This window comes from Epinephelus moara, chromosome 20, assembly GCF_006386435.1.
Source record: "Epinephelus moara isolate mb chromosome 20, YSFRI_EMoa_1.0, whole genome shotgun sequence".
Classification (NCBI taxonomy): domain Eukaryota; kingdom Metazoa; phylum Chordata; class Actinopteri; order Perciformes; family Serranidae; genus Epinephelus; species Epinephelus moara.
The window spans coordinates 20699585-20725661 of record NC_065525.1 but is presented as its reverse complement, the minus strand read 5'-3'; the positions used below and the strand labels follow the sequence as shown (position 1 = coordinate 20725661).

At 40.8% G+C, this 26077-nt stretch overlaps 1 protein-coding gene across 8 annotated transcripts in view; it reads right to left on the bottom strand.

Moving 5' to 3' along the window:
- ppfibp1b (PPFIA binding protein 1b) overlaps positions 1-25685 on the bottom strand; it is a 28945-nt gene extending 3260 nt beyond the window's left edge. The window contains exons 1-25 of one of the 8 annotated variants that reach the window (XM_050073216.1): positions 25480-25685; positions 19167-19248; positions 17410-17615; positions 15636-15725; positions 15396-15509; positions 14252-14383; positions 13437-13529; positions 10578-10725; positions 10373-10417; positions 9209-9270; positions 9006-9090; positions 8264-8403; positions 7615-7712; positions 6548-6605; positions 5387-5561; positions 4896-4928; positions 4108-4249; positions 3758-3889; positions 3352-3502; positions 3129-3240; positions 2150-2238; positions 1371-1493; positions 1089-1214; positions 814-1002; positions 285-449 (exon numbers count right to left, since the gene is read on the bottom strand). In XM_050073216.1, coding sequence (XP_049929173.1) covers positions 285-449; positions 814-1002; positions 1089-1214; positions 1371-1493; positions 2150-2238; positions 3129-3240; positions 3352-3502; positions 3758-3889; positions 4108-4249; positions 4896-4928; positions 5387-5561; positions 6548-6605; positions 7615-7712; positions 8264-8403; positions 9006-9090; positions 9209-9270; positions 10373-10417; positions 10578-10725; positions 13437-13529; positions 14252-14383; positions 15396-15509; positions 15636-15725; positions 17410-17615; positions 19167-19230 — 2772 coding nt within the window. In that variant the 5' untranslated portion in view covers positions 19231-19248; positions 25480-25685. Of the gene's footprint in view, positions 1-284; positions 450-813; positions 1003-1088; positions 1215-1370; positions 1494-2149; positions 2239-3128; positions 3241-3351; positions 3503-3757; positions 3890-4107; positions 4250-4895; positions 4929-5386; positions 5562-6547; positions 6609-7614; positions 7713-8263; positions 8404-9005; positions 9091-9208; positions 9271-10372; positions 10418-10577; positions 10726-13436; positions 13530-14251; positions 14384-15395; positions 15510-15635; positions 15726-17409; positions 17616-19166; positions 19249-25479 lie in introns of all 8 variants that reach the window. The other 7 variants (XM_050073215.1, XM_050073217.1, XM_050073218.1 and 4 more) reach the window with 7 other exon arrangements.
- Between the last annotated feature and the right edge of the window lie 392 nt (positions 25686-26077).

The window sequence follows — 26077 nt, the reverse complement described above, 5'->3', positions numbered from 1 at the left end:
AAACTGAGACCACCAACAGAGCATAAAAACTAAAGTTGACCAGACATTTCTACTTAAGTAAACATCTTGTAAAAAAAAAAGTCACCCTCCAAGTGACACTGGTGATAATGCAAGCGTAAGACCACACCTCATTTATTTGTGTTTTCCCCATATAATGTACATATGCATTTAACATACATAGATTTCAGATATACTGTACATGCAATTAGATATAACCTGTTATTGCTCATGTTTTAAGTGACATAAAATCATCAGTCAACAGGCCCTTTGAAGAACAAGCTCACCTGTTCCAGCCTGTCGAGGTCGTCCTCATAGATTTGGAGCTCAAAACCTTTCTGAAAGCTTCGTCCCTTTGGCATCTCCACATCCATCGGACACACGTACTCCTCGTTGTCTTCATGCTTTTTCTTCCTCAGACTGCCAAAGTTACCAAACGACAGTTTCCTTGGCTGGTGTGAACGAGGGGAGAGAAGACAAAGAAATTCAGTATATCCATTTTAAATAGCTACATTTAGACATGTAAACTGGAATGCACATATCACTCAGGGTTCCCTTTTTTAACTAGTAAAATCTTGAACCTTTTGATAGCTTAATACCAAGTTTTTGTGACTAAACAATTGCTGCATAATCTAAATATACTTTAAGATGTCTGCTGAGTAAAAGTTGTTTAGTTTGGTGTAAAGTTTAACCATTTCAGTCTAGAGGAATCTTGGTCTACATATCCATAACCCTGGTAACCCTTGTAACCACTGTAAGAGAAGTTCTCGCAGTAGTGTTTCAAAGTATAGACAGTCCATCCTCAAAAAGTCTTACCTTGACTTTAGTGGTGGCGGTAAGCAGAGTGTAGTCTGGATTTTCCAGACACTCCTGTTTGAGCTGCTGGGCCTCTGAGCCAATGAGCAGGTTGAAATGTGTGGCGAGGTGACGGCGCAGCAGCGTCTTGTTGGGGGGGATGTTCAGCAGCAAAGCCATGGTCTCAACGTTGAACCGCGGCTCCAAAACCTGCAGAAAAAAAGAGATGTGTCAGGAGTGGATACTTTTAGGAGAGAATGTGTTTTCCAGAAAGACTGACTGTCGGACTGTCTCACCATCAGGCCTCCGTGCACACCGCTGCCTCTCAGATTGGGAGCATATTCAGCGAGGTCCACAGACCGCAGCCACTCCATCACCCGATGGTTTGTCCACTGGGAAATCTCTGCTGGAGAAATATTGTTCTGTGGGCAAAAAGAGAAGAGTAAAAAAAAACAAAAAACACAAAAATTAGAAACAGAGTATGTTTACAAGCAGCCCATTATTAAATGAGTATGTCAAACAGAAGAGCAGGCTGCTAAGCCCTGTCAAATATTCTGTTTTATTTTGAGTGAATTCACCTCATCAGATGGCCTACGACGCAAGCAGTTGGGCTCGTAGTTATTAAGTCGGAGCACTTGGATAGCTCTCTTGATACTGAGGTGATGCAGGACACTCCCTACTTTCAGAGAAAGCAGGTCATCCTGAGGGACAAAATTAGACATTAGTGACTCACTGCAGGAGCGCAGACAGATGTAAACATTCAGGGCTTAGCCCAAATCTAGGGGGGTCTGGGCGCATGCTTTCCCTTGGAGATTTTTCCCCATTTACAGCAGCTATATGCACTATTTTTCAAACCAACTGAAGTTAAAAAAAAATGCCTAAAATCTGCACATCAGTTGGGAAAAACATGACAGTTGCCAAGGGAAAAAAGAAAATCATCCTGTAAAGTCTACATCGTATTTTGTATTGAATTGTTCTCCAACTGTCTTCATCTTTCTAAAACCACAACACAACAAATGTAGAAGATGACTAATTTTCACTACTGACACCTAAAAAGAGGCAAAAACTGGCAAAAGTGCAGTTGAAGTTGTGACAAATTTTAAGTAGTATGGAACAGACTTTTGCAGTAAAAATTCCCTGAAAAAGAAGCCTCTGTAAAGAAATCACAGTCTGAACAGAGGCAGACGCTGTTTTGTGTCTTCAGCACTGTCCCAAATATGGAGGGTGAGTCCAGGTCGTCTCCAGTCCAGCTCATCAGACTCTCTAAGCAATAATCCTAACATGAGATGACACTGGACTCATCAGACCTTATCCCTGGGGTCTGTGGAGAGAGTGCATGTGTCTCACCAAAACTCACCACTGTCATGTAGTGCAGCATGCGACCATCCACCCTCCCCTCGTCAAACTGGGTCTTATACTGAGGCAGACCGATGTCATCCAGCCATCCTGAGCGGAACAGGAAAGAGCAAAGTGTCATGAGAAGGAAGTTGACAGTCAAATATACACCTGGTCAGTGATCAGGAAAGCCACTCAAATCAAGCAAGACCTCTCTTGACTCCTCAACCAATCCTTTCAGTTACTGCCATCAGGTCGATGCTACAAAGTCCCACTGGCCTGCGAAAACTCTGCCATCATCAACCTGAACAAATGCAACCACTGTAAAGACTTGACTTTGACTGGCTCTCTCACAGCCCAACAGCACTTTTGGTCTCTCAGCTCACTCATCTGTGCTTTGCTCTCAGCTCGTTGATGCGATGTCTCTCTTCCTCTCTCTGTGTTTATCAAAATTAATTACCGACAGCAAAACTCATCTTTACTTGTAATGTTATCAAACAATGAGAAATATTCTCCCCTTGTCTTAAATCAATACCTGTTACTTCCTTGTTCTATGAATGAAGCAGTAAATAAGTTGAAGCAGCAGCGCTGTGTGTGTTTGATCAATCAGGGATGGTCCTCCCTGCAAACCCCACCCCAAAGCTGGTATTCTTTCAGCAACTACTAACCCTGATCAGGGACTTTTTGTGGGGTAAAAGAATGTCCCTAGAACTTAATTTAAATTCTGGTCCCTGCGGTCAAAATGCAGTGAGTTCCTAAAAAGGTTCCTGGGTAAAGTTCCTGCGGTTTGAGGGGTGTGTATTGCTTTTAAATGTGTTTTAAATGTGCGTTGTATGATTGATGTTGAGCCTTGTTGAAGGAGAAATTGTGTTGCTTTGAGGCCGACAAAGTATCTTACAGTGCAAAGTAAAGAAGAAGAAAAAAAAAATTGGCCTAAGATTTTCTTTGACCAGCAGAGCATTGACAGCTTGCTTCATGTTTGATCACCAGCTGGTACTCACTCGTCACCCAGTTGTAGTCCAGCTTTCCCTTATTATCCTCCTCCTCTGAGCCGAGGGCCTGTAGGGCCAACTGCAGCTTCTTTCTGTGCAGCGGGTGTTTGATGCCCAGCTCCTAAACATCCCCAAGAAGACAGGCTAAGATTACAAACAACATCCCTCACGTACTACCAACTGTAGTAAATTCAAGTTTGCTAAATCATAAAATTCTTGCTGTCCATCTCACCCTCTCCAGGTCCTGTTGGGAGGCCTGCAGCAGCGTCTGTCCAGAGGAGATCCACACACGGGCCATGTTCACATAAAGACCGAGACCCTGCCCCTGCAGCCAGTCACACACCTGGTCCTTTGACCAGCGTGCAAAGGGAGCATCAACATCACTAAGAAAAAGAAATGAGAATAGAAAAGTCAAAACTTTTTTAAAAGGTATCCTGACACACCCTTGTAGTGGTATCAAAGGATAACAAACACATAGAAGTTGAAATTGTGAATATAGAACAAGCATTTTTAATCTTTCTTTTCTTAACATCTTCAAAAGTCGTCACGTGATCTCTGAATTTCGTTGCACACCAGAGATTCAAAACAAGCAAACCACATTCTGAGTCTCATTATTCAGGCTGAACGCACAGACTTACTTGTTGGCTCTTTGGAGGTCACGAGACCAACCCAGTCTGGGTCCCGCTGTGGCTCGCACTCCACCCCTCTTGAACTCACCCTCTGGTAGGTTGTCATCCAGATTGAAGGTGGTAGACTGACTCCTTTTTAACCTTACAAATATATAACATTCAATATACATTAAAACATCCTCACAATCATAGAAAATGGTAAAATATTCTTGCATATCTTTTTATATTTTGAGCTGAATGTGAAAGTGTTACATGCACACATTTATATCCTTACTCTAGTTTTGTTATTACTTAACTTAAGAGTTATTTACTATCCTTCAAATCAAGAGCTGAGGATTCTCGTGTAACTTTCTACTTACTTCCCAAAGAGTTTCTTTATTCCTTTGGATTTTTTCCTGCCCTCCGGGGTCGTGGGGAGTGTGTGGGTACTGTCGCTGTTGGTCGATCTCTGTGGCAGCCCGGCCAGATCCAGATGGTCAGTGCCCTGTCGCTCTGTTTCAGCTGTACAAACAAATGGCCACAGAAAATCATCAGCAACATTAACATCAGTGTTGCAAGACGTGCACAGATCGACGGAGACGGAGCTGCTGCACGGGGTCAGTGGAGAGACCCAGAAAACACTCAGACAGACACATGACATCTCCTAGACCTAGACAGAATGAGAGGTCATGGTGATGGGCAGCATGCATCAGACACAGCTGGATGTCTGACTAAGACTGGAATAAAATAGTCTTATTTTATTAGATAACAAGAAGGCTCATTAGTTGTTTTGTTTTAGATTTTTTTAGTTGGCAGCCCTCAAGATCCAAATAAATCATTTGATCTGATAATCTGGATCTTGAAAAAGATTTGTGTTTGTGGAAGGGTTTGATGGAAACAAAGAGTGTAAACAAATACATGCAGGCACACAGGTAAATCAACAACAGGCTCTCTGTATGTTGGACATTCAACTTTTGTGCAACAGCGGGTAGTGACAAGGGTGTGGCTGCTGAAGCACTGAAACGTGATATGATATAGAGATGTCAGCTGAATGGATGAGTTCAGAGAGGGCAGAGGTGTACAACAATACAAGATACATTCAGTAGTTTCCTTTGTTTCCTTCGGAGAACTACTGCAACCCTGTAATGACCTGCAGTCTATACTGTACCTAGCATAGGCGCACTCGCACTCCGGCTGCGGTCTTCATGTGTAACAAAGCACACACAACACACGACAGGGTCCAACAGAAAAAGAACAAGACAAAGGGCAGAAATTATGATTGAAATACGAACAGGATTGGAGAGGTGGAACAAACACCGACATACATATGTACAGTACACACATATAAAAAAAAAGAAAAAAAAAAGCACATACACAGAACGAAGGGCAAACGACAGCACAGAAACAGACTTCCATAATTAAATGGGGACCACAGTTTGTGTGGGCTGCAAATTATGGTCTTGGTCCATATAGTATATTCCACGGGTGTGGCTTGGGAAAATAAAAAAGTCGTCCATGGTGGAAGAAAAACCTCCAAGAAAATTTCACTCTCGTAAACAATCAATTACACAGATATCTTAATGTCAAATTAATTACAGACAATTCAATTACAGACACAGTCACCTTGCGGACTTCATGGATCATGTGGTTTGCTCTTACCAAGGTTAGGAGTACTGTTTGTCTTCTTGCCCCCACGGATCTTGAAGAAGCCCTTTCCAAAGGATGAACGAGCCTTTCGTGAGCCAAAGCTGTCGTCCTCTATGGTAGCAGGCAAAGTGGCAGAGGGACCCATGGGCGGCTTTTCACTGATTTTATTGATCTCTTCACTTGTATTCTGTGAATAAAAAACATTACTCTTTTAAGACTGTCATATAAACACTGTCTTACAAGTGCAGTCATCTATAATATAACAAATTTACAGCAGAATATTTTTGTCTATAAAATTTAAAATACTGTAACTTTTACCATAAAGGGAGTTTAGGGTGTAAACTGCACACAACATGTAGGATTTTCTAAAGACTATATGGATGCTATCAAGGTGCATTTTACAGGCTTATGAGACAACTTTCTAGGAAGTAATGGTATGCATTTAAGGGATACTTTGCCGATTTTCAACCAGCTTTGTATCATAACAATGTGGGTAATGTGTGTCAATGAACTCTGGTAAACTTCTCTCCATATTACCAGCGTCCCTGCTCATCTGCCTGTAAAAATCTGGTGGATGTTTGTTGACTGTAGGGCTGTTGCTTGAACTACCGATTGTACTTCCTCATTTTTGCATGCCTGCCACCATGCACATTAAGAGTATAGAAGGGGATCAAGAGAGTGTCTCCCCTCTCTTGCTCTTAAATTCAGACCAAACTCAGATCAGTGCAGAAGTTGTAAAATGGAGAGATCAAACGCTAAAACTAAGCAGTGCTGATCAAATATGAACCAAGATTCTGTTACTGCGTTGCCCATTTCTCCCCTCAAATGTTTTCAGAAACATACTTTAACATAGTGTTTAACTGTAATTAGAGATTGTTTGTTACCAGCTGGCAGCCATATTAATTTTTTGGACAAGCAGGCCAGAACCCACTTGTATTACATCACCCACCAGCGGGAGCATTAATTGGTCTGGTACAGTGCATTCTTGGTTTTCTACCTCTTGAGCAAAACCAAATGTCCCAGCCCTGTTACTCTGTTTTCTTTGGTCTTTTAGCAACATATTTGCATCTTTCCACTGCATAGATGGCCCAGTTTTATATAAAGACCATCTTTCCAGCGGTGAAATACTTCTTTAATCTCACTAAAATAAGATTTAAATTGTTTAACTTTTACCTTTTCATTATTGCTCTTATCCAGCTGGTCCTGGCTGCCAGTCTTCGTGGCATCTTGGCTGCTGAAATGACAAACCATACCAATGTTACTCATGGCAAAGTAGTGGAGATAGTGAGTGTGTCTCACAAGGTCATGAGAAGCAGCAGGGTCAGGCTACAGGATATGAGCTGCCACATTCTTCTCATGTGTAACTTGAAGAACGATACTTCCTCACACTCCATATGACTTCAGCAAATGAACATAACAGATGTCCGCCTGTTTACACAAACTGGATAAAACATTTCAATCACAGCATTACCTTAATAACAGCATGTTAGAATATTTGCTTAAGAAGTCCATATTCAAAATGATCCAAATAGAAGTTAAATGTTTGTTACATTAAGTCAAAACATCTTTTCTTGTTTTACAAAAACAGCCTGTAATTTTCAAAACTTGTGTTTTCAGTATTTAAGATGCTACTTTTGATCCTACTAATATCTGAGTGAATGAGTGAGAATCTTTGTGTTAATTATCTAGAAACTATATGATGATTTGGAGAGCAGAACAAAGGTATTTTCGAGTTAGTGTCAAGTTATACATAGGTGAACAGCAGCCCTCTACCATAAGTGGCCTGACTGCTTGGCACCTAAGTGCACATGTCTGTGCCTTATGCTGATGAGGAGATACCATTGTATTCACTTAAGCAGCGGAGTGTGACAGGAAACTATGTGAGAGACAGAGGACAATGACATGTTGAAGTCATTGTTCGTAAATTTAATGTTAAACACGTGGCAAAACACCCCATGCACACCCTACTTTACCCAAACCAAATGAATATGAGCAAGTCATTGTCACTGACTATACCGAAAAGCAGTCAGATCAGATTTATCGGTACACCCTGCAATGACATCGACTTTTCTTTTGATATTTGATAAATGTGTCATTCAAAAAAAGGAGTGGCAGAGAAGATCAGCTACTGATGACTTAAAAGTATCTACTGTATCTACTTTATAAAAACCTACATTAGTCAAACTTTACAACAGAAATCAATGTTTGTGAAAGAACATACAGCCTTTTTCACATTTCACCTTTCTTCGTCTGTTGGTGCAGACTTTGACACTCGTTCTGGGTCTGAAGGGCTCGGTGTTGGTGAGGGCTCTTCACTCAGTCCATTGAGGCTCTCCAACTAAGCACAGATCAGAGCGAGAGAAGAAGAAAGAAAATACACTTTTTAAAATCAGAGTATGTCTTAAAAGATTAATGTGCGCATTCTCCTGCGGCCATGAGAACACAGCAGTCTAAAACTGCACACATGCTCAGAGAACTGACGGGAGATGTTATTCAATTAATTGGATGTCAGGCCTGTCAACACTCATTTAACAAGTGTTAAATTTATGTGACCAATTAGTGGTTTACTGAGCATTTCAGAGTTTAATGAGACTTGAAGTTGCCTGAGGGAATAAAGGTAAAAACCTACAGAACAAGAGTCGTTATCACTCGTGAGCAACACATAGGAAGATGGCACAACCAAAAATAATATGAGGTTTCTCACAAACACTGTTAAACATCTAAAACTGCTTGTAACATTGTTAATACATCACATTTGCTTTATTATTTCATGCTGTAAACTGTCGGTATTTAATTTTCCAATGAAGCCTCCTTATTTATGACTGTTAGTTGATTTTTTTTTTTTTATGCTTTAAGTTGTAGCACCACATCATAACATGCTACACAAACCTCATCTGGGCTCCTCCTTTTCATTTGCTCAACATCTGTAACTTCATACTTTTCTGACTCCACAGACACAGGGTAGGTTGACATGAATGCGATGGATCCATCACTGGGACTCTCGACGTGCTCGTTGTCTTTGCTTTTTTCTGCAGTGGACAATATATGACATGCAACTGAACTTTTCAAATGTAAGATTTAAGAATAGCCATTTTATTTAACAGTGAATAACACATCCCAAAGCTCTTAGCAACAGAAAGAAGTTTATCTGAGAGGACTAACTTCATGTGTTGTCTCTACACAGATCTTAGAAAACAGCCTGAAAACAAAGTCAAATGAAATGTGTTGCAGAAAGCAACGGGACAGAGCTGTATGAATGATTTTATCAGTAAACAGCAAGCTCAGAGCAATACAAATGAACCTGTAGGAAAACAAACAGGCAAACAGATAAAAAAGGGTTGCTGTTTGCGGCTCGACTCAAGTTTCAAAGAGTGTCCTTTAACACACCATTAGCAGCGGTCTACAAAGCATCAACCTCAAAGTTTTAACAAAAATTAGGCAGACTAATTGTTCCCTGTGGCGGATTATCTCTAGCTTTAAACCTATGATATGCTATAAAAATGGCATGCAGTAATTTAGGTAAACAAATTTTGTGGGAGATGGACTAAACCATGCAAAATCACCTATACTTTTTTTCTGACTTACTTCTTTATCTCTGACATTACATTCATTTACAAAAGTGTTATCTCACCTTTCTTCCCTTGCACTGACATAACCATGTCTTGAACTTTCTTATATCGCAGCAGCGACTGTTTCAGTTCCTCAATCTTGCGATCCTAAAAAGGAAAAGAAACCACAGCGAGGCAAATTATTATTTTTTTGGGGTGGGGGGGGGGGGGGGGTTATTGAAAGACTTGATTTGACACAGAATGAATCACAGCTTGTCAAATGTACCTTCTCTTCATTGGCTGCCATCAACGACTCAACTGCCTTTTTCATTCTCTGCACTTCCACATCTAGTGAGGAGAGAAAATGATTACGAACAAGGAACTGTAGCGTTGATGGTGTCAAGTTTAAAAGGGTACAAAGAGGGGATGGATAAGCCTGAACACACAGGGTGTAACTGGAGGATTTAACACAATCAGACCATACAGGCCATTACTGTACATCATCCAGTGACATCACAGACACTTTTTTATAGACCCTAAAATTGATACATCATATCCTTGTGTGAGCAGGTGTTTCACATACTTAACTTTGGTAGAACATGTTCACGTTTCAGAACAAACACACCGCTACAAGTAAACCCTCAACATTTGCAATCCTTTCTTTTCTTTAAGCCTTTTCCCCACTAGTTTATTATTACTAAATATTGCAAAACAAAGGCAGTTCAATGTGATCTCTAACAAGAAACTGACACACACTGGTCAATGGTTTTGAACTAGAATATTGATTTGACATTTGAGTGTTTGATTAAGGACTCCTACGTGGCCAATTCTAAAGATCTAGACTCATAAAATGAGTCATGTTGAGGGAGTCTGTGTGCTGAATGAAAAGTGAAGATGTTCTACACACACTTAGTGAACGATCACTGATGAGGGAAGACACAGACGTGAAGACAGCACTTTGAACAAAGATGCTGTCACACAACACTGACCATGACATGTTAGCAGGGCACACACTGGTTGTTGGTGTGAGCAGGGGAAGGTTTAGAGGGGAGATATTGACGGGTACAGGAGGTGATTATAGTTGGAGGACATGAGGCAGGAGCATGAGTGAGCAGCCTGAATGGTTATGACAAACAACACAGTACATTCCTCATTCCTCTCGAGAACACAAAGCAGACATTCCTTGTTGCTGTTCCAGGTTGGACTTTAAAAAACACTGATACACAGCATTTGGATGACCTTGGTTTTGTTCAGTTTTTACAGTCCTTAAAAGTTGACGATAGTTGAACAGACTGGTGATGTGGCGCTCTGTGGTCGAGTATTAGCACTCCAATGTGTTATAATGGACAAGCTGAGTTTGGATGGCTCATGCTCGTTCATGCAAACAGGGGTTGGGAGGGGTGCAGTAATAAAGTGCAACAATGAACACAAGCATAAAAACCCCCCTTACGTTTTTCTTTCAGCCTCTTTCTAAGAGTTTCATCTGGATGAGAGACTAAACAAGACAAAGAATTATGAAACAACTGGTTGGTTGCAGATTTTGACTTCTTGTAGAATTAAGCCTATTGCTTTGCTAATTAAACATAAATATTACCACTCAATCATACAATGTAGAGTTGAACATGAGTTTAAACATCATGCGTGCTCATCCTCACTAAGGCATGTGATTCCACCGGCTTTCCCACCTCTCTCTGTGGGATCTGAGCTGCTTGAGGCCATGGCTTTGAAGCCTGTCTCATCCTGTAGCCTCCTCATCTCTCCGTCTGAGCCCTCCAGCTGCCTCCTCAGTATGGCTAGCTCCTCCTGTCCGACAGAGGACAACAGTGAGGATATTCCCTCCACACAGGCACAGCCCTCCCACCCCCACCCCAACTCCACACTACAAACAAACCACAACACAGAGGTTCACATATGCTGACGTGGCGCACAGGCATGCAGGCCACACCTGCTCTGAGGGGTAACGTGTGTGAGGTGGGTGATAAGCACTCATGACTGGAAGGGCTGAGGTAATAGCAAATGCATTATATAAAAAATTCACATTTAAGTGACCACTATAAGCATCAAGCATGAAGACAGACCAATTAAATTGTAAGGAGATTTTAATAAAGACGATCAGAAAAAAGGAAATGAATGGGACAAGTGCAAAGTAGGATGAGAAAAGACACAGAGAAACAGAATGCTGCCAACTCTTTAAAAACCCTCCAATTGAGTGTGAAAAATCTGAACATTTGCTTAAACTGGTGCCCTGTAGATGCTGTAGATTACATTTAAGATTACTTTTTACTGTGCTGCATGGTTCAGTAAATGAAGTGATTTCACTTTCTGCAAAAAGTGACATCACTTTGCCTAAAATGGTAAAACAAACTAAACAAAACCGTGGAATACTGCTGCAAACCCGATTTAATTATTTTTACTCTCAAAAATAAAAACAGAAGAGGAGCCAAAGGGAGAGGTCAGAAACCATAATCATACAGCAAGCAAAACAGCCATCCTGAGAAAAGCAAACCTTCATAGCCTGGAGTTTGTGCTCCTTCCTCTGTTTCTCATACTGCATCTGGCCCATTTTGATTTTCAGGCTAGAAAGCTTAGCCATTAGCGACTAGCAGTAGAGACAAACCGAGGAAGAAAGAGAAAATAGAGATGCAAGAAGTGAAAGATGTAAGCAGCTCAAGTAGGTGGAATACCCAAGATTCAAACTAAGATAGTTTAAGTACAAAGCACACTGAAAAAATGGACACAGCTGACCAACAGAGTGAAGTTTCAACCCAGTAGAACATGGAACATTCAACATCCTTGTGTTCAAAGAACAAAGTATCCTCGCAATCAAATGGGGTCATAACAATAAGAAGCAACTCCATTCAGATCCTTAATAACAGCCAATAAACAATAAAATGAATAACTCATCAGAAGCAGGGCGATAACAGAAGAATGAACTGGGGAATGGATTAACAACTTGTTAAGACGTGAATCAGGCAAAGTCTTTTTAAGACTTCTTAAGACTATTTTAATGCTACATGGAATGGTAGAAAAGATTCCCGTGCACTTTATCTATGCAGTGTTTCACTTAATTGTTGAGCATTCAGTCTATTAGGCCTTAATCAGACGATACAGCACGTCCTGATGAAGGTTTAATAGACCAAGAGCTCAACAATAAAGCGAAACACAGAACGCAGAAATCTTTTCTACCATTTTGGACTTACTGATGTTTCCAGCACCTTGCCAAGACTAAGCCGGGTGGAGCAGTGGCTGTCCTGCATCAATGCCACTTGGCATAAAATTTAAGACCAATTTTACAAATACCATAGGTTATTCAGGGAACAATGCCCTGAGTTCACATTCAATGGGCTAGAGGGATATACATATATAATCGCAATCACAATAAAGTGAAGAAAAGTCCATAAAAACAAATAAGTAGCAGCAATGTCTATCAAGAATTATAATATAAGCAATAAAAAAAAAGCAATAAAAAACAGTAAAAAGACAAAAAAGTTGAATAATAAGAATAGAGTCTGTCGTAAAGGATGGATACATGACAATCAACAACAAGTAGAAAATCATGTCTGTCAATTAACCAGAGCAGGAACACTGTAAAACAACCATATCATCTAGGATACACTTAAAATGATCTAAAGACACATATTGTTCTAATTTAAATACCTCTTGTAACTTGTTCTATCTATTTGGCGCAAAATAACTAAAAGCTAATTTACCGAGCTCAGAACTGATCTGAGGAGTTTCAGGGATAAAAATTCCTGTGAGCATGTGTGATGAGACATGGATTTGATTTTTAAAAGAGAAGTGAAGCAGAAGGGCAGCTTTCCAAGCAATGCCTTATCAGTGAGAGGACACCATCCCACATTCTGATACAGATCACAGTGGTGAGATCTAAAACCATCTTCAGTAATATAACGGAAATAACTGTGGTAGACTATATCAGGTGATTTTAGTGTGGATTGAGCTGCATGCATACAAAATATTACCAGACTCTAAGATTGACGTTATAGTAGATTGAATAATTGTCCTTCTGTTTTCTAAAGAGAAGTACGACCGAAATCTGTACAAAAATCAATTACATTGATAAGTCTGGGAACATTGCGCGGGATGGGTCTCCTACTAATTTGACTTGTACAGTTGCAGCTCTGTCACTGTGTTCAGACACCACAAGACCTCTGCTTTTTGTGTAGGTGTACACCCAAATGTTCAGAGCTCTCTAGCTGCTTATCTTGTTGTTGGTTGTTGTTAGTGTTTGTTGCCAGATTTTTTTGACTATCTTGTGTTTTTCGCACAGCATGTGTTTTGATTTCCATCATGCTGAGTTTGGAAAAACCGTTTGCATGAAATACACAGAGCCTTGTATGCTTTACACCTTGTACTGGTTTCAGCCATGCCACGATATCTTGGCTAAATAGCAAATTTTTATTGAATTTGCACTTCCCCAGGAAAGTTTAAGATGTAAGTCATGAAAGTTTTTCCATATGAAGTGGTAGTGTGTAAACATCTCTGTGACAACTCACCTTTGTGGATTTAAGTTTCTTTTCGTACTGTACTTTTTCACTCTCCAGCTCTGTCAATCTGTACCGCAGTTCATTAATTTCAAGAATCAAATCCTGAAAGAACAGAAAGTGCATATCAAAGTGTGGTAGTAAGATAGCATGCAAACTCCTAAAAATACCGGTAATACTGTTGAATGAATTTCATTCTGGCAGCTCTCACATTCTTTAATCTCAGCTAAAAGTTCAATTAAATATAAAGCAACTCTAGCCATCTTTGAAGGCACTGAATTCCTTGGAGAGTAGATGCTTCAAAGAAGCAACAGTGATAAAATGAGGAAGCTGCAGAAAAAGAGGCGATTTATGTGCTGTGAGGCGGAACATGGACAGCAGCTTTTTGTTCCAGTGGGGTGGAAGAGACGGCTGCGCTGCTGCAACAATAACATGACGTGTTTGAAAGCTTTCCAAGTACTCTGCATGGTTCCTCCGGGAGCAGACATCTCCCCATCTCTAGTAAACAAACAGCTGACATCTTAATTTTCTAAAGCCTTTGACCAGAGGGCACGAAATTCAACTAAGGTAAAACCACTTTGAGCAGTAAGGTTTTTCTAATCACAGCAAACACAGTGGTGATATTTCCCATGGATAGCTCAGTGAATGTTGATGTTTCCTTGAGGGCCTTTTTTTCTAACTCAAAACACAGCTGCTTCAAGACTGACAATAAAATGAGATGTCCCTCTCCCACACAGGTGTCAGACAACATGAATGAGGGTTTGTTTGGTGTGTGTGGGCAAGTGTGTGTGCACTGAGGTGAAAGAGAGGAGAATTAAATTACATACCTCACTGTCCCTAAATCTGTCATCAAAGTCAAGTCTGTCCTTGTCCATGGTATTCAGCTTCAGCTTTAGGTTGTTCACTTCGGATATCAGCTCAAGCTTCTGCGACTCCAGTGCACTTCTGCACAGAAGCTCCTACGATGACAAATAAGGTCTATTAAAAAAACAAAAACGTTGCAGATGCTATGTGGTCAATAATGGCAGCACAAACAACATGGACAGTATGGGTATTCTTGCTGTTGTAAATATTTAAAACAACAATAGTGATTATTCAGAGGTCTATGTGAAAGGTGGACATGGAATTTGGCCAGCATTATCTCTACAGCTGATAGCAAGCACACGCAGAAACCCCTGCTACACCGAACACCTGGACTGGGCACAGCAGCACATGGGTAAATATGCATTACCCACACAGTAGATGTCTGCTGACAGACCGACAACAGCTCAAATCTTTAAGTTAAAGGTTAAGTGTATAGGATATAGGTGGATATATTGGCAGAAATGGAATATAATATAGTAAGTATGTTTTTTTAGTGTATAATAACCTGAAAATATAATTTCATTGTGGTTTTGTTACCACAGAATGAGAGGTTTATATCTATATATAATTAAATATTTTTACCAGTTTAAATCACCGGGTCTGTTTGTTTTGGACAGGTGGAGACCTCTGCTGATAATTCATCTCACCGTAAAAACCTCCTGAACATCTGGATCAGAAATAAGGTCAGTACACATTAAGAAAAAGAGAGAAATTCCATGAGCGAACAGGGTTTGGGCGAGGGACCTGTCTGAGACAAGCTGAACCGCATAAAGAACAACTGACTTGTAACATAAAACTGGTTTATTCAGCTTTTTTAACGGTTTAAATCACCTGGTCTGTTTGTTTTGGAGATTAAGTGATCTCTGTCGAAAATTCAGCTCCCAGTAAAAACCTCCTGAACAATGAACATTGAAGGAATTCTAACCGGGAGAAGTTTCAGTTGGTTGCAGTGTACAATCTTCACCATAAGATGCCACTAAAGCCTCCTAAATCGTACACACTGTTCCTTTAAAAGTCGATATCACTTCTTCACATGTGAACCATATGTAGTTTTCATTACTAGGTGGCCCTTGATCTTGTGACCCACTCACACATGCACCCACACACCTGTTGCAGCATCTCCTCAGTGGCGTTGAGTTTCTCCCTGTGCTCGTCCAAACACAAGTCCAGGTCTCGAATCTTCTCTCCCTGAGCCTCCACCTGGTCTGTCAGCACACTCACCTGTGTGGAACCAAGAAGTCACTTTTTTTGGAAAGAGATTTTATTTCTATCTAACATAAAGACATGAGTTTTTGTGGAACTGGTTAAATGGTTAACTGGTTTATTTAAGAACTACTGGATTGGTACCTGAAGAACCAGAGATTCCTTATCACTCTCTATTCGGGTTAGCCTTTCCTGGTAGTGGTCACCCCCACTCAGAGAGAGGTGCCCATTGGACTGCAAGGACAGAAGAAAATATCTTTTAAACAAAGAACCATAAGAGAACTGATCTTCGACATACATAGTATGTACAGACACAGGTAAGTGGTACAGGTAAGTAATTAATTCTGCAAATCTGATCATTCTTTAAGGTTTCAGTGTCTAATAATGATCTCAGATGAAATGCTTCACATCAAAGTAGGGCTGTAATCGTCTGGTCAGTTGGTCAATTGTTTGGTCATTTTGCTCTTGTCTGACCAAACTCTTGTTGGTCTGACAATTGCTGGTGTTACTTTAAAAAGGCTGCGTGCTCACCAAAGTATTTCTTTTGTCTTTATCACTATGGATTTATTTTACTAAGTCTCCAAAAAGACAGTTCAAGGTTGGATTATAAAGCTTCTGAAAAGACTACCGTCACACCAGAGGTCTTGCTAGAGCGGCAGGTTGGCTAATGTTAGGTTCTGGGCTAAAAACAGCAAGTCTCTCTCTCTCACATGCAACGTTACAGAGATATTTAACTTTAATAACATCATGTTGTATATGACAGCGTCAACCCCAGAGTTAACTTCTATAGTGTCCAGTATGTCCAATTCATCAGTCCTGTTCAACACTTAGTGGTGAGACAGACTTGGCGCACACAGCTTAGGTGGGGAAGTGTGAGCCTACAATGTGCAGTTTATTTCAGATAATATTAAAGTGGACATCACATTTATTTTTCACTGGCGGCATTCCACTTGCCTGAACAGAAAGTTTACCTGCTCTGAGCAAGTGTTAATGTCCAACCCTGAGACAGGAAAAAAATGCTTTGGTGGACACCAGATAGAGTGCAATCGGTGCACTGTGGCAATTAACTTAATCATGAGATAGCATGCAGACCCCCCCCCCCCCCCCGATTAATCAATCAATTGGTTGAAGAGTAGGTACAGTTTCAGTCAAACAAGATTTTCTTTGGTTGATTACAGCCCTACATCAAAGTGTGACTGGCTGCACTGCATTACCCTGCACAAACAAAACCTTACATGGCTGAGAAGAAGGCTCACATTCAGACTGCTGTGCACAGAGTGACTTACAGCATTACACAAAAACTCTGGCATTTATCTGGCCTACAGCCCATCGCTCTCCCAAACACCACTCTGGTTCCCAAGAAGTCAGCGTGTTTCTTGCAGCACTCTGGCTGTGACATTGACAATACCAGCATTTTGTCTTGCATTCCCAGGGAACTCAGCAGATGGGGACAGTCATGTTTTTGCTTAGCAAACAAGTCCGTCGTCTACTTTCACGCAGGACTGTTTGCCCATGCTTTGTTTAATGCAGCACACACAGACGGAGCACAATCAGAAGCAAACCAGATGTGCTGAAGCTTGTTTGCAGCACTTTCTGTCCAACAATCACAGACAAAACATCCTCCATGGTTACACAGCTTAAACTGATTCAGACATTGCAAGTGTTCCTTCTTTCAGTTCTACATTTTATTATTTTACATCAAGATGATCCAGTTATGCAACATTACCAGAGAAACTGATCTGACCTGAGGCTACACTATTCTGATGAAGAGAGGGAAAAAAGTCAATGTGACTATATTTTATGATATTCAGTTCCGAAAACTGAAAAACTAGTTATTGCTCTCAACTGATGATGATTACCTATTATTTTACATAGTCTCATGCAGCATTTATGCATCTGTCCTACATGTAAATCTTACCAGGTGACCATGAAGCCACTCGACCAGACTGTCAGCTGTGGAGTCAGGGATCTGGCAGCGTAGACTCTCCCTTTCCTCTGTGTCCATCATCTCCAGGACACTCCTCAGGTCTTCCAAAAGGTGAAGCGCCCGCAGGCTGCCCATGAAAGGAGAGGTGGGTGACTGGCAGTCATACAGCCCATTGGAGTAGTCCAGAGCCTTGGAGCCTGAGGTGGAGAGAGGCAAACATTAGGAGAAGCTAGAATTCAAAGAAAGACAAAGATGTACCATCTCATACTTCAAAGTAATTATTTTACTCTCTTAAACTACTGCTCATCAAAGTACAGAGGAAAGGACAAGGTATTTTGTTCAGGTTCTCACAGTGATTAAAGCACACATCTAGCTGTAAAGTAGGGAGTCTCTGTATGTATGTATGTGTGTGTGTGTTTATGTACACGAGTCCTTCATGTTTCTCACAAACCGTTCATCCAATCTACCTCACACTGTTATTTCAATTAGTGAGAATAGCAACATAATTCAGTTTTTTTCATACCTAAACATCATCCTAAATTTATAGCTGTTTGGGGTCCAGGTGTGTCGCTCAGGACCCAAAGATGCACAGTGTCGAGTGTAAAGTTGTTTCTTGAGAAAGCTGCACACAGCAATACCACAGGCCACGCAACTGGCCCATGTTTTGAACAGGCACTGCACTAGTAGTAACAATTCACTTTGCCAGACAAGGGACAAGACTTTAACCACTTATAAATGGCAGTCTGCCATCACAGGCTGAACTAAAGTGAATAATTCCAATCATATTATTTGGAGACAGCCATTATTGGCACTGGTCTGACATCTGATCCTCTGAGGCCGCATTCAGCGTTTCGTAAATCCTTTGCAACACTACAGTTAGGGATGAAATGTTTACCACGATAAACCACAATGAAATCATGTAATACCTTTTCAAATCTGAATTATCATTACAACTGTGTTTGATTACTGCACTTTGAAAACTCACAGTAAATACTGTCCAGCATCAACCACAGTTGGCAACAGTCTGCCAGACACAGGCGCAGCATGCAATGTGAGTTTGTCTTGCATCAATGAAAACATGGCAGAAGACAGTGACAGCGCTCTGGCGATTTTTCATTCTTATGGTTTACAGAGTAGGCCTGCAGCAGGCAACCCCAGTGATGCTACTGGTTCCTTTTCCTCATCTACAGTGACACAGATACTCAAGCAAAGGTAGTGTACGGAAGGATTGCATGACTTTAAAACAGTTCAGTAATTTTTCCATAATAAGGATTTTTTTGTTTCTCTGGCAAAAAGGGGGAATAAATAACAACAAAAACAAGATAAGCAACAACGACAAAAAAACGTTGGTACTGAAATCTACGAAATTGTAACTTTAAGCATCGGTGGCCAAGAATTTCACCACTGAAAATAATGTCACGTGGTCCACTGGTACACAACACAAGGTGAACATGTTTACACGCCACACAGTCTAAATGAGCACAGAATAAATACTAAACCCTCTCTGACAAACATGGAACTCCAGACACCATGTGATGTCCATTCAAAATGTCAGCTCTGCAACAAGCCATAAGACTAAATAAACTCTTATCAATGTTGACACAACCTGACAGAGGTGTATATCAGAGACTTTGTTGCTTTATGCTTTGACACAACTGTAAATAAATAATCACAACATGACTGTTCAAACAATCTGAATCATGATAAAATGTTATGCTGATGCTTAATGCTATAGGGGAGAACTTTACCTGCTATAATGCCGTCCATCTGCTCCAGGGCAGCTGCCAACATGTCGCTGGCATCAGCCATCATCTTCACTCACTGATGAACCTGTAAAGATCAATGAAATGTAAAAACTAGCTTCTTAACCGTATTTTAGTCAGTCTGAAGAATACCAAAAAGCACCATGATTATTGTGACTATTAACCCAACAGTGTGACTGATAATCACAGTTTAGTCTGTGGAATAAGACATCATATGGCAGCTGCTCTGTGTGCTTGAAACGTGAATATCAACAGTGCAGGAAATGGACAAATCCAGCAAACCAGTTACAGCAGTGGTCAGCTTTCTAGGCCAAAAAAGTGCAGTAAGTTGGAGTTAAGCATGTGATTACAAAAGGTTCCCACCCAGGAATTAGGCTGTAACTACAGTACATCCTCAACAACCCTCAAAGGCTAAAAAAGGACAGTGCCTGGTGAAATAGCATGTTTGTGAGACGGGTTTGACTGTACAGACACAGATAAGCTGAGCACTGTGTATGAACAGCACCCCATCTAAATAGCTACATGATAACCATGAGTTTGCGGCAGTTCAAAGAAGATGAAATTGAAACAAAAACAACTGTAAGAAAAATTATATTTGCTCCGCTGAGTTGTTCCACCTTCTTGAGCTCTATGCTGCAGACATCTTATGTTAATTTCATCAGAGCAAGTGATGAATAATGCATTTCAGAATATCAATCAGGCCATTTACTGAAAATATTGGCACAATGAATGTCCTGCCAATAGGACACTGGACACTCTGTCTGGAGCGGAGATACATTTTAGTGTCCCAGTACTGGACATCTTCCCAAGCAGCACAACAGACCCTTTATCTTTGGACGTTTAATCAAAAGGCTCTGCTGTATATTCATGCATGCTTAAACATGCATACACAGGCACTCATCTGCACACGCACGCAAACACACACGTCTCACTTTAATCAGCTGCCTCACATCCTGGGAGTGCCCGACACTAGGACATAGCACCATTTACAAACTTTATGGAAACCACCCACAGACCTAACACTGTTATTTCAGCATTCCTGTGGGCACATTTTCCATTATGTGTAAAATAAGCATGCACTAAAACATTAGATTCGTCACAACACACAGTAGGCTAAGAGGAAATGTGAGGGACCAGCATGCCATCAGTGTGCTCCATAGTAAACTGCTGAGTGGTTTCCAGCAGTAAAAGTCTGAATGCTCCTCTCAGGTTGCCTAAAGTAACTGCTCGTCTCACTTCTTGTACAACATGACATTTTAAAAAGGCAGGAATAATTATTTTCAAAAGACGGGTTTACAATGTCCTGCTAACATTTAAATAGATTTTATATTAGGGTAGGGAACAATGTGTTCAAAGATGACATTTCATGAGGTGTGTTTTCAGAGGGAACCTAAAAATATCACTGAAAAACTAGCACTGTTGTAAGACCTTGAATCAGCAGTAACACGTTAGTGGTATTTTATCAGACATGCAACATTAGCCAGAAATACAGAAGGAGAACAAGAATGCAAAATAGTCTTTTGTTAAAAGAAAAAGGAGTATAGTTGGAGGAGGCTTGCCCTAAATCCACGTGAAGGCTTTACTTGCTCTCAAGATTGGCATGACTTATTTCAACTACAACCTACAGCAGATTCAGGGAGGACCTTCATTACTGTGATGTCTCTGAAAGTGTATCAATGCTGTGAAAAGGAGCTAAACCAGCTCCCTAGACTTCAACAAATGCCCAGCAGAAAGCCAGTCTTTAACAGCAGGTAACAAAGACAGAGTCTGGATCACGATGACTCAAACTGGAATGAAGGTCTGCGGGGCATCCCCCTCAAAAACCCTGAGTCAGCTCCTCTCTCACTGCAGAAAGGCAAATATGGGTAAGGTTAACACATGGCTTTCAGTAAACAGACTTCAAACACAACGGGCCAAGACCAGACATGCTGCTCAGAAACCTGCTGCCCACATGTCAATCAGTGCTAAACAAGTGTAAAGACCGTGTCTGAGCACTTTCATGGCTTCACCCTGGATTCAGTGGACATGAGAGTCCGGAAAGATCTCAGCACAAAGAAAGCGTAATGACAGAGAGGTGCACTCTGTCCTCAAGTCCTGGGATGCCTCCATGGTACAATAGTCATTTGTAAACACGAGAGGGTTGTCTAGCAAGCAGACGGGGTGAGTAAACAAAGGTTGTGGATCCGAGTATTTCTGGGCTGCAGCACGTTTATTTGTCTTGATTAATCATTTAATTTTTCGTATACAAAAATGTCACAAAATAGTGAAAATGCCTATAAAGATTTCCAAGGGTCCAGAGGGGCAACTTGTCATTGCTTGTTGCTGTCCAACCAACAGTCTAAAACCCAAAATACTGAGTTAACGATTAAATATGACAAAGAACATTAACATATCCTCACATCGGAGCAGCTAGCATCAATGAATGTTTGGCATTTTTGCTTTAAAGTTGGTTAATCGATTATTCAGATAGTTGTAGATTCATTTTCTGTCAATCCAATAATCGTTTAAGCTCTAGAGTGTTTTAATTTTTGTTGAATTAATAAACCATCGTGGAGAATATATGGAGAGGATCAAATATCACAACATGTTCGACCAAATACCTTGATATTAATGTTGTGACAATATTGTAGGGTTGACTTTTGGTGCGTTCACAAAATATTTACACATTTAGATTTTGATCAATCAACAGTATTGTGGATATAATGACTAAGTGGGTAGAGGCAAATAATAGAACAGCTAGTACTGTAATGAAGCCTTTAAAACCAGGAAAAGACAACGCTCACAATATTACAATATCCAAAATCTAAAACAATATCTAGTCTCATGTCACGGTATCTATATAATATTGATATTGCCCAGTCCTAATATGTACCTGCACTGGCCCTCATCTGTAAAAGCTTACTATCAAAGGAGACATCTCAAAAATCCCAACAAGCATGCATCACTCTCAAAAACAAAGTCCCACTGTTTGCCCGTCTATAAGCACCACTTGCATCAACCATAAGACACACAGAGAGGGCTATTGTTCATGATAGTGGGGTATTTTGACTGAGAAGCAGGAGAACACAAAGAAAAAAAAACAATGCTACGCTACAGTACACATGGCATTTGCAGCAACACCTGCCTGCAGACTCTCTTCAGACTGAAAGAGCCTCGAACCACAACAAGAAACTGCATTCAAAAAGCAATCTTGCCCTTTGGTGAAAACAGCCATATAATTCACGGAGACATGCAGAGAATAATGAACACAAGAGGGAGAGTGGACTACTATAATGGCCTTTCAAATCCTTCAGCTCTGATCCCTTCAGGCGGGGACGACCATCATAACCCATCCTCACTGAACACGCTACAGAGAGCTGAAGTATTCCCGTTTCAAAAGGCAGAAAAAAAAAAAAAAAGATCTTGTAATTCCTCGGCCCCGATGGGCTACTCTCTTATACACACAGGAAGCAAAAATCAAAATAAGAGCCTCTGGGCCACTTGTCTTTGAGGGGAGAAAGTGTTTACAGCAGCCATGCAACTGGCTTTAACAGCCTGTGTTGAGACAAGTTGTCCCGGGTGGTAAAAAAGCCTGCGGAAACAGGAATTTACAATCCTGGCATAAATTACACAGCCATTTGCTTTACTTGTTCTTTTTTTATTCAGGTAACATTTAAAAAAAAAAAAAAGAGAAAAAGATATGTGTTGATTTTTGTGGACACGAGGGGATAGATCCAAGTCTCACCACATAATGACACTTTCCATGTCTTGAGTCATGCAGACCTTGACTCAGTCTTTACCTTCAGACAGTGTTTCCATGAGAAAAGACTAATTCAGGGTTGCATACCTCATCCTGTTTTACCTCAAACCACGAATGCTCTGTCTATTCTGAAAGGCTCAGAAAATGCTTAAGGGCAAGCTTTTCTTTAGACATTATCTAGTGTGTTTGGGTGCTAACTATATACGGTGTGCCACACACAAAATGCTTAGAATAGTTCTATAATGAGCAAATTGTCTGCTGTGATTCGATCTTGTGACAGGGCTAATGTTATTGTCTACAAGTTTAAGGGTGCATGAAAGTAAGCAGGCTGTGTGCTGCGCTGATTCACTGGGTGTAGACACAGTCAAGGCATTCACCAGCCGCCGGCAGGGCGCTGCTCTGGAATAACCTGAAGCTATTTCCAACCTGAGTGAGCAGGCAGAATACATCATCACTAATTTTATACCACCAAACAACGAGGGCTGTATGAAAACGAGAGGTGGGCGCAAAGTCAAGGGAAACCTTTACTGTTTTTAGACCATCTGGAACTTAAAATAAGAAACTGAAAGGCATCTGTGGAATGGGTGATGCAGTTTAAACACACCGAACAAAAGATGGAAGTTTAAGAAGTAGAGAGCTTCCATGTGATAACATCTTGAAGAATTTTTCCTGCCCGTACGTATGCAACAGATCATAGCTGCATTTCATTTATGTTGGAAAGCAGCACGCATTCTTTTCATATTACTCATGGCTGCACTGCTTGTGCCTTAAGGTGACTCGGAAGTTATCCGTCTTTGACATTTATGCAAAAAGCAATGCAACTCTGAACAGTAGACACGTGGTGCAGAGGGTCAGGCTATGTAAATAAAAACAGCTGAAGGTTGTTTTGCTGTGTACTGTACTAGACTACCCAGCACCACTCTACAACTAAAGTTGCTTCTTGCAGTTTTATGGGCCAACTTCAACATTTTTAAGCATTCTTCCTAAATAAATTCCTTGCATTTTTGCTGCAGTAAAGACTAGTAGAAGGTGAAATGAAGGGCCCTGGGGATTTCCTTGTAATCCGAACAATAATTAACATGTTGAAGGAAACCCCCAGATTTAAATCACCAAGTCTCAACTCAAATACCACACTTTTGCAGCATGACTTCAAAGTCTTACTGCAGAGGCAGGAGTGACAGAAATGAACTGATGGGTACAGCCTACATTTAGAGAATGCTAAGGCAGTCTTTACTTAGCATCCTGTATCTGGGTTTCTGACTGTTTTTTAAACATTTGAGAAACGAGGCCAAACTGTTTTAAAGAGGTCGACTGGAGGGCAATACAACAGCTGATTAACTTTCATAGCTTAAAAGAAAAACAGACAGTTAACTCTGGACAACCTTGCTTAGTTTACTAAGTCAAATCTACTTCAGGGTGTCTACAGGTATCAGACTGTTAAATTTAATGCTTTTAAGAGCTGTTCAAGACACTTTTAACCAAATGCCAGACAGATGTTTGGACAAATCATGTTTTACTTATGTAAGCATAGCAGGTAAGCATTGCAAGCAAGTAGTATATGTGGTCTTGTGCAGAGGTAAATGTTATGTAGAAATATTGTTATTAGAGTTAAGTCAATCTACATTTTACCAACAGGTATGTGCAAGTATCAAGTAAATTACGGTATTATAATTTTTTTTAAGATTGGCAACACTAGAAATGTGGACTTTTACATAGAGAGGCTTCGCTCACTTTCACAAAAAGGAATTTAAAAATGGATAAATGAAATTAGATCAAAGTATGTAGTTAAGACCTCACAAATTCAAACTTAAGACTATTTAATGACTTTTAAGGCCTTATTGCTGTAACACTGAATGAATATAAGACATTTTAAGACTTTTTAGGGACCTGTAGATAGCTCCATCATGTTAGGTACCAAATTTCATGGCACCTCAAGGCAACATTGAACCCAGTGATGTCTATGAAAAAAGATGTGGCCTCAGGCACTGGGAGTAGCTAACCACAATGTCTGGCAGAGTGTAAAGCGGTGGCAAAGTCATAAACCAACCTTAGACTGACTTTCTCACGTCAGAAACCTTTAACCCCCCAGTAAATAGTCCTGTCCCATGAACCCCCTTCGTTGTGAGGGCTAATATTTTGGTGTACAACATAAACGTTGACCAGATGAAACTTGACACGTAACAGTAGTAACTAAAGTGAAGATAACAATGTTATCGATAGGAAAACACTGACATGTTACATGTCAGTGTTTTCCTATCGTGCTAATTGTGCATAACGTTAAATAAAAGTGAAATTTAACTTTAGTTTAACTAGCTAGTTAACTTGAGGGGGTGCCTGAACCCCCCCTAAAGGTACCCCAGAGGCCCCGGGACCCTTTTAAAAACCGTTAACACAACCCACGAAGGACAAACTACAATAGTAGCCGTTAACGTTACAACGGTAACAAAACGTGTACATTCATCTGCTCTAGTTTGTCTCGACTACACGTTAGCAACCCATTAACCCAAGTTAGTGGAGGACATCATAAATCACAGCTTAAACACCACCGGACTCACTTACCGAAACTCTGCTCGAAAAGAATTCGGGATTTCCGTTAGTTTGTTTCCTCTATTGTTTACAAAAACTCCACAGCGGTCGGTTTCTGAACTTCTCCGTATCCACCAGTGCTACCCCCGGCCGTCCACATCGCTACGCCATGATGTCGAAGTGACAGGGTTGTTGGAAAACTTGGGACGTCATGGCTGGAAAATCCCGCCCCGCTGGCTGCTGCCGGGGCTGGTCTGAGAGCAGGAGCGTTTTATATGATGGCAGTCCTGGCGCCTTCATGAAGCATGGGAAAGATGGGAGATACGAGTTTTGTACTACATAAAACCGCTCACTGTTGACGCCAGCAGTGGACAGGACTGAGATATTACTTTAAAAGTGATGAATCGTTATGTATCTGTTTGTCTGTGTTGAAACTGACCAGCAACAACCACAACTGACATCCCCTTGACGGCCCCAAAGCATCCTAGCGCTCAACGCGTTGAGTTCAATAACGCCGGAAACTTTCCATGCTTTTGTTGAACCGTGAAAGCAGCATATTCCTCAAAGTGCCTGTGTATCAGCTTTAAAGAAGCACAGGCGACATCTAGTGGTTTATGGGTGTCAGTGGTGG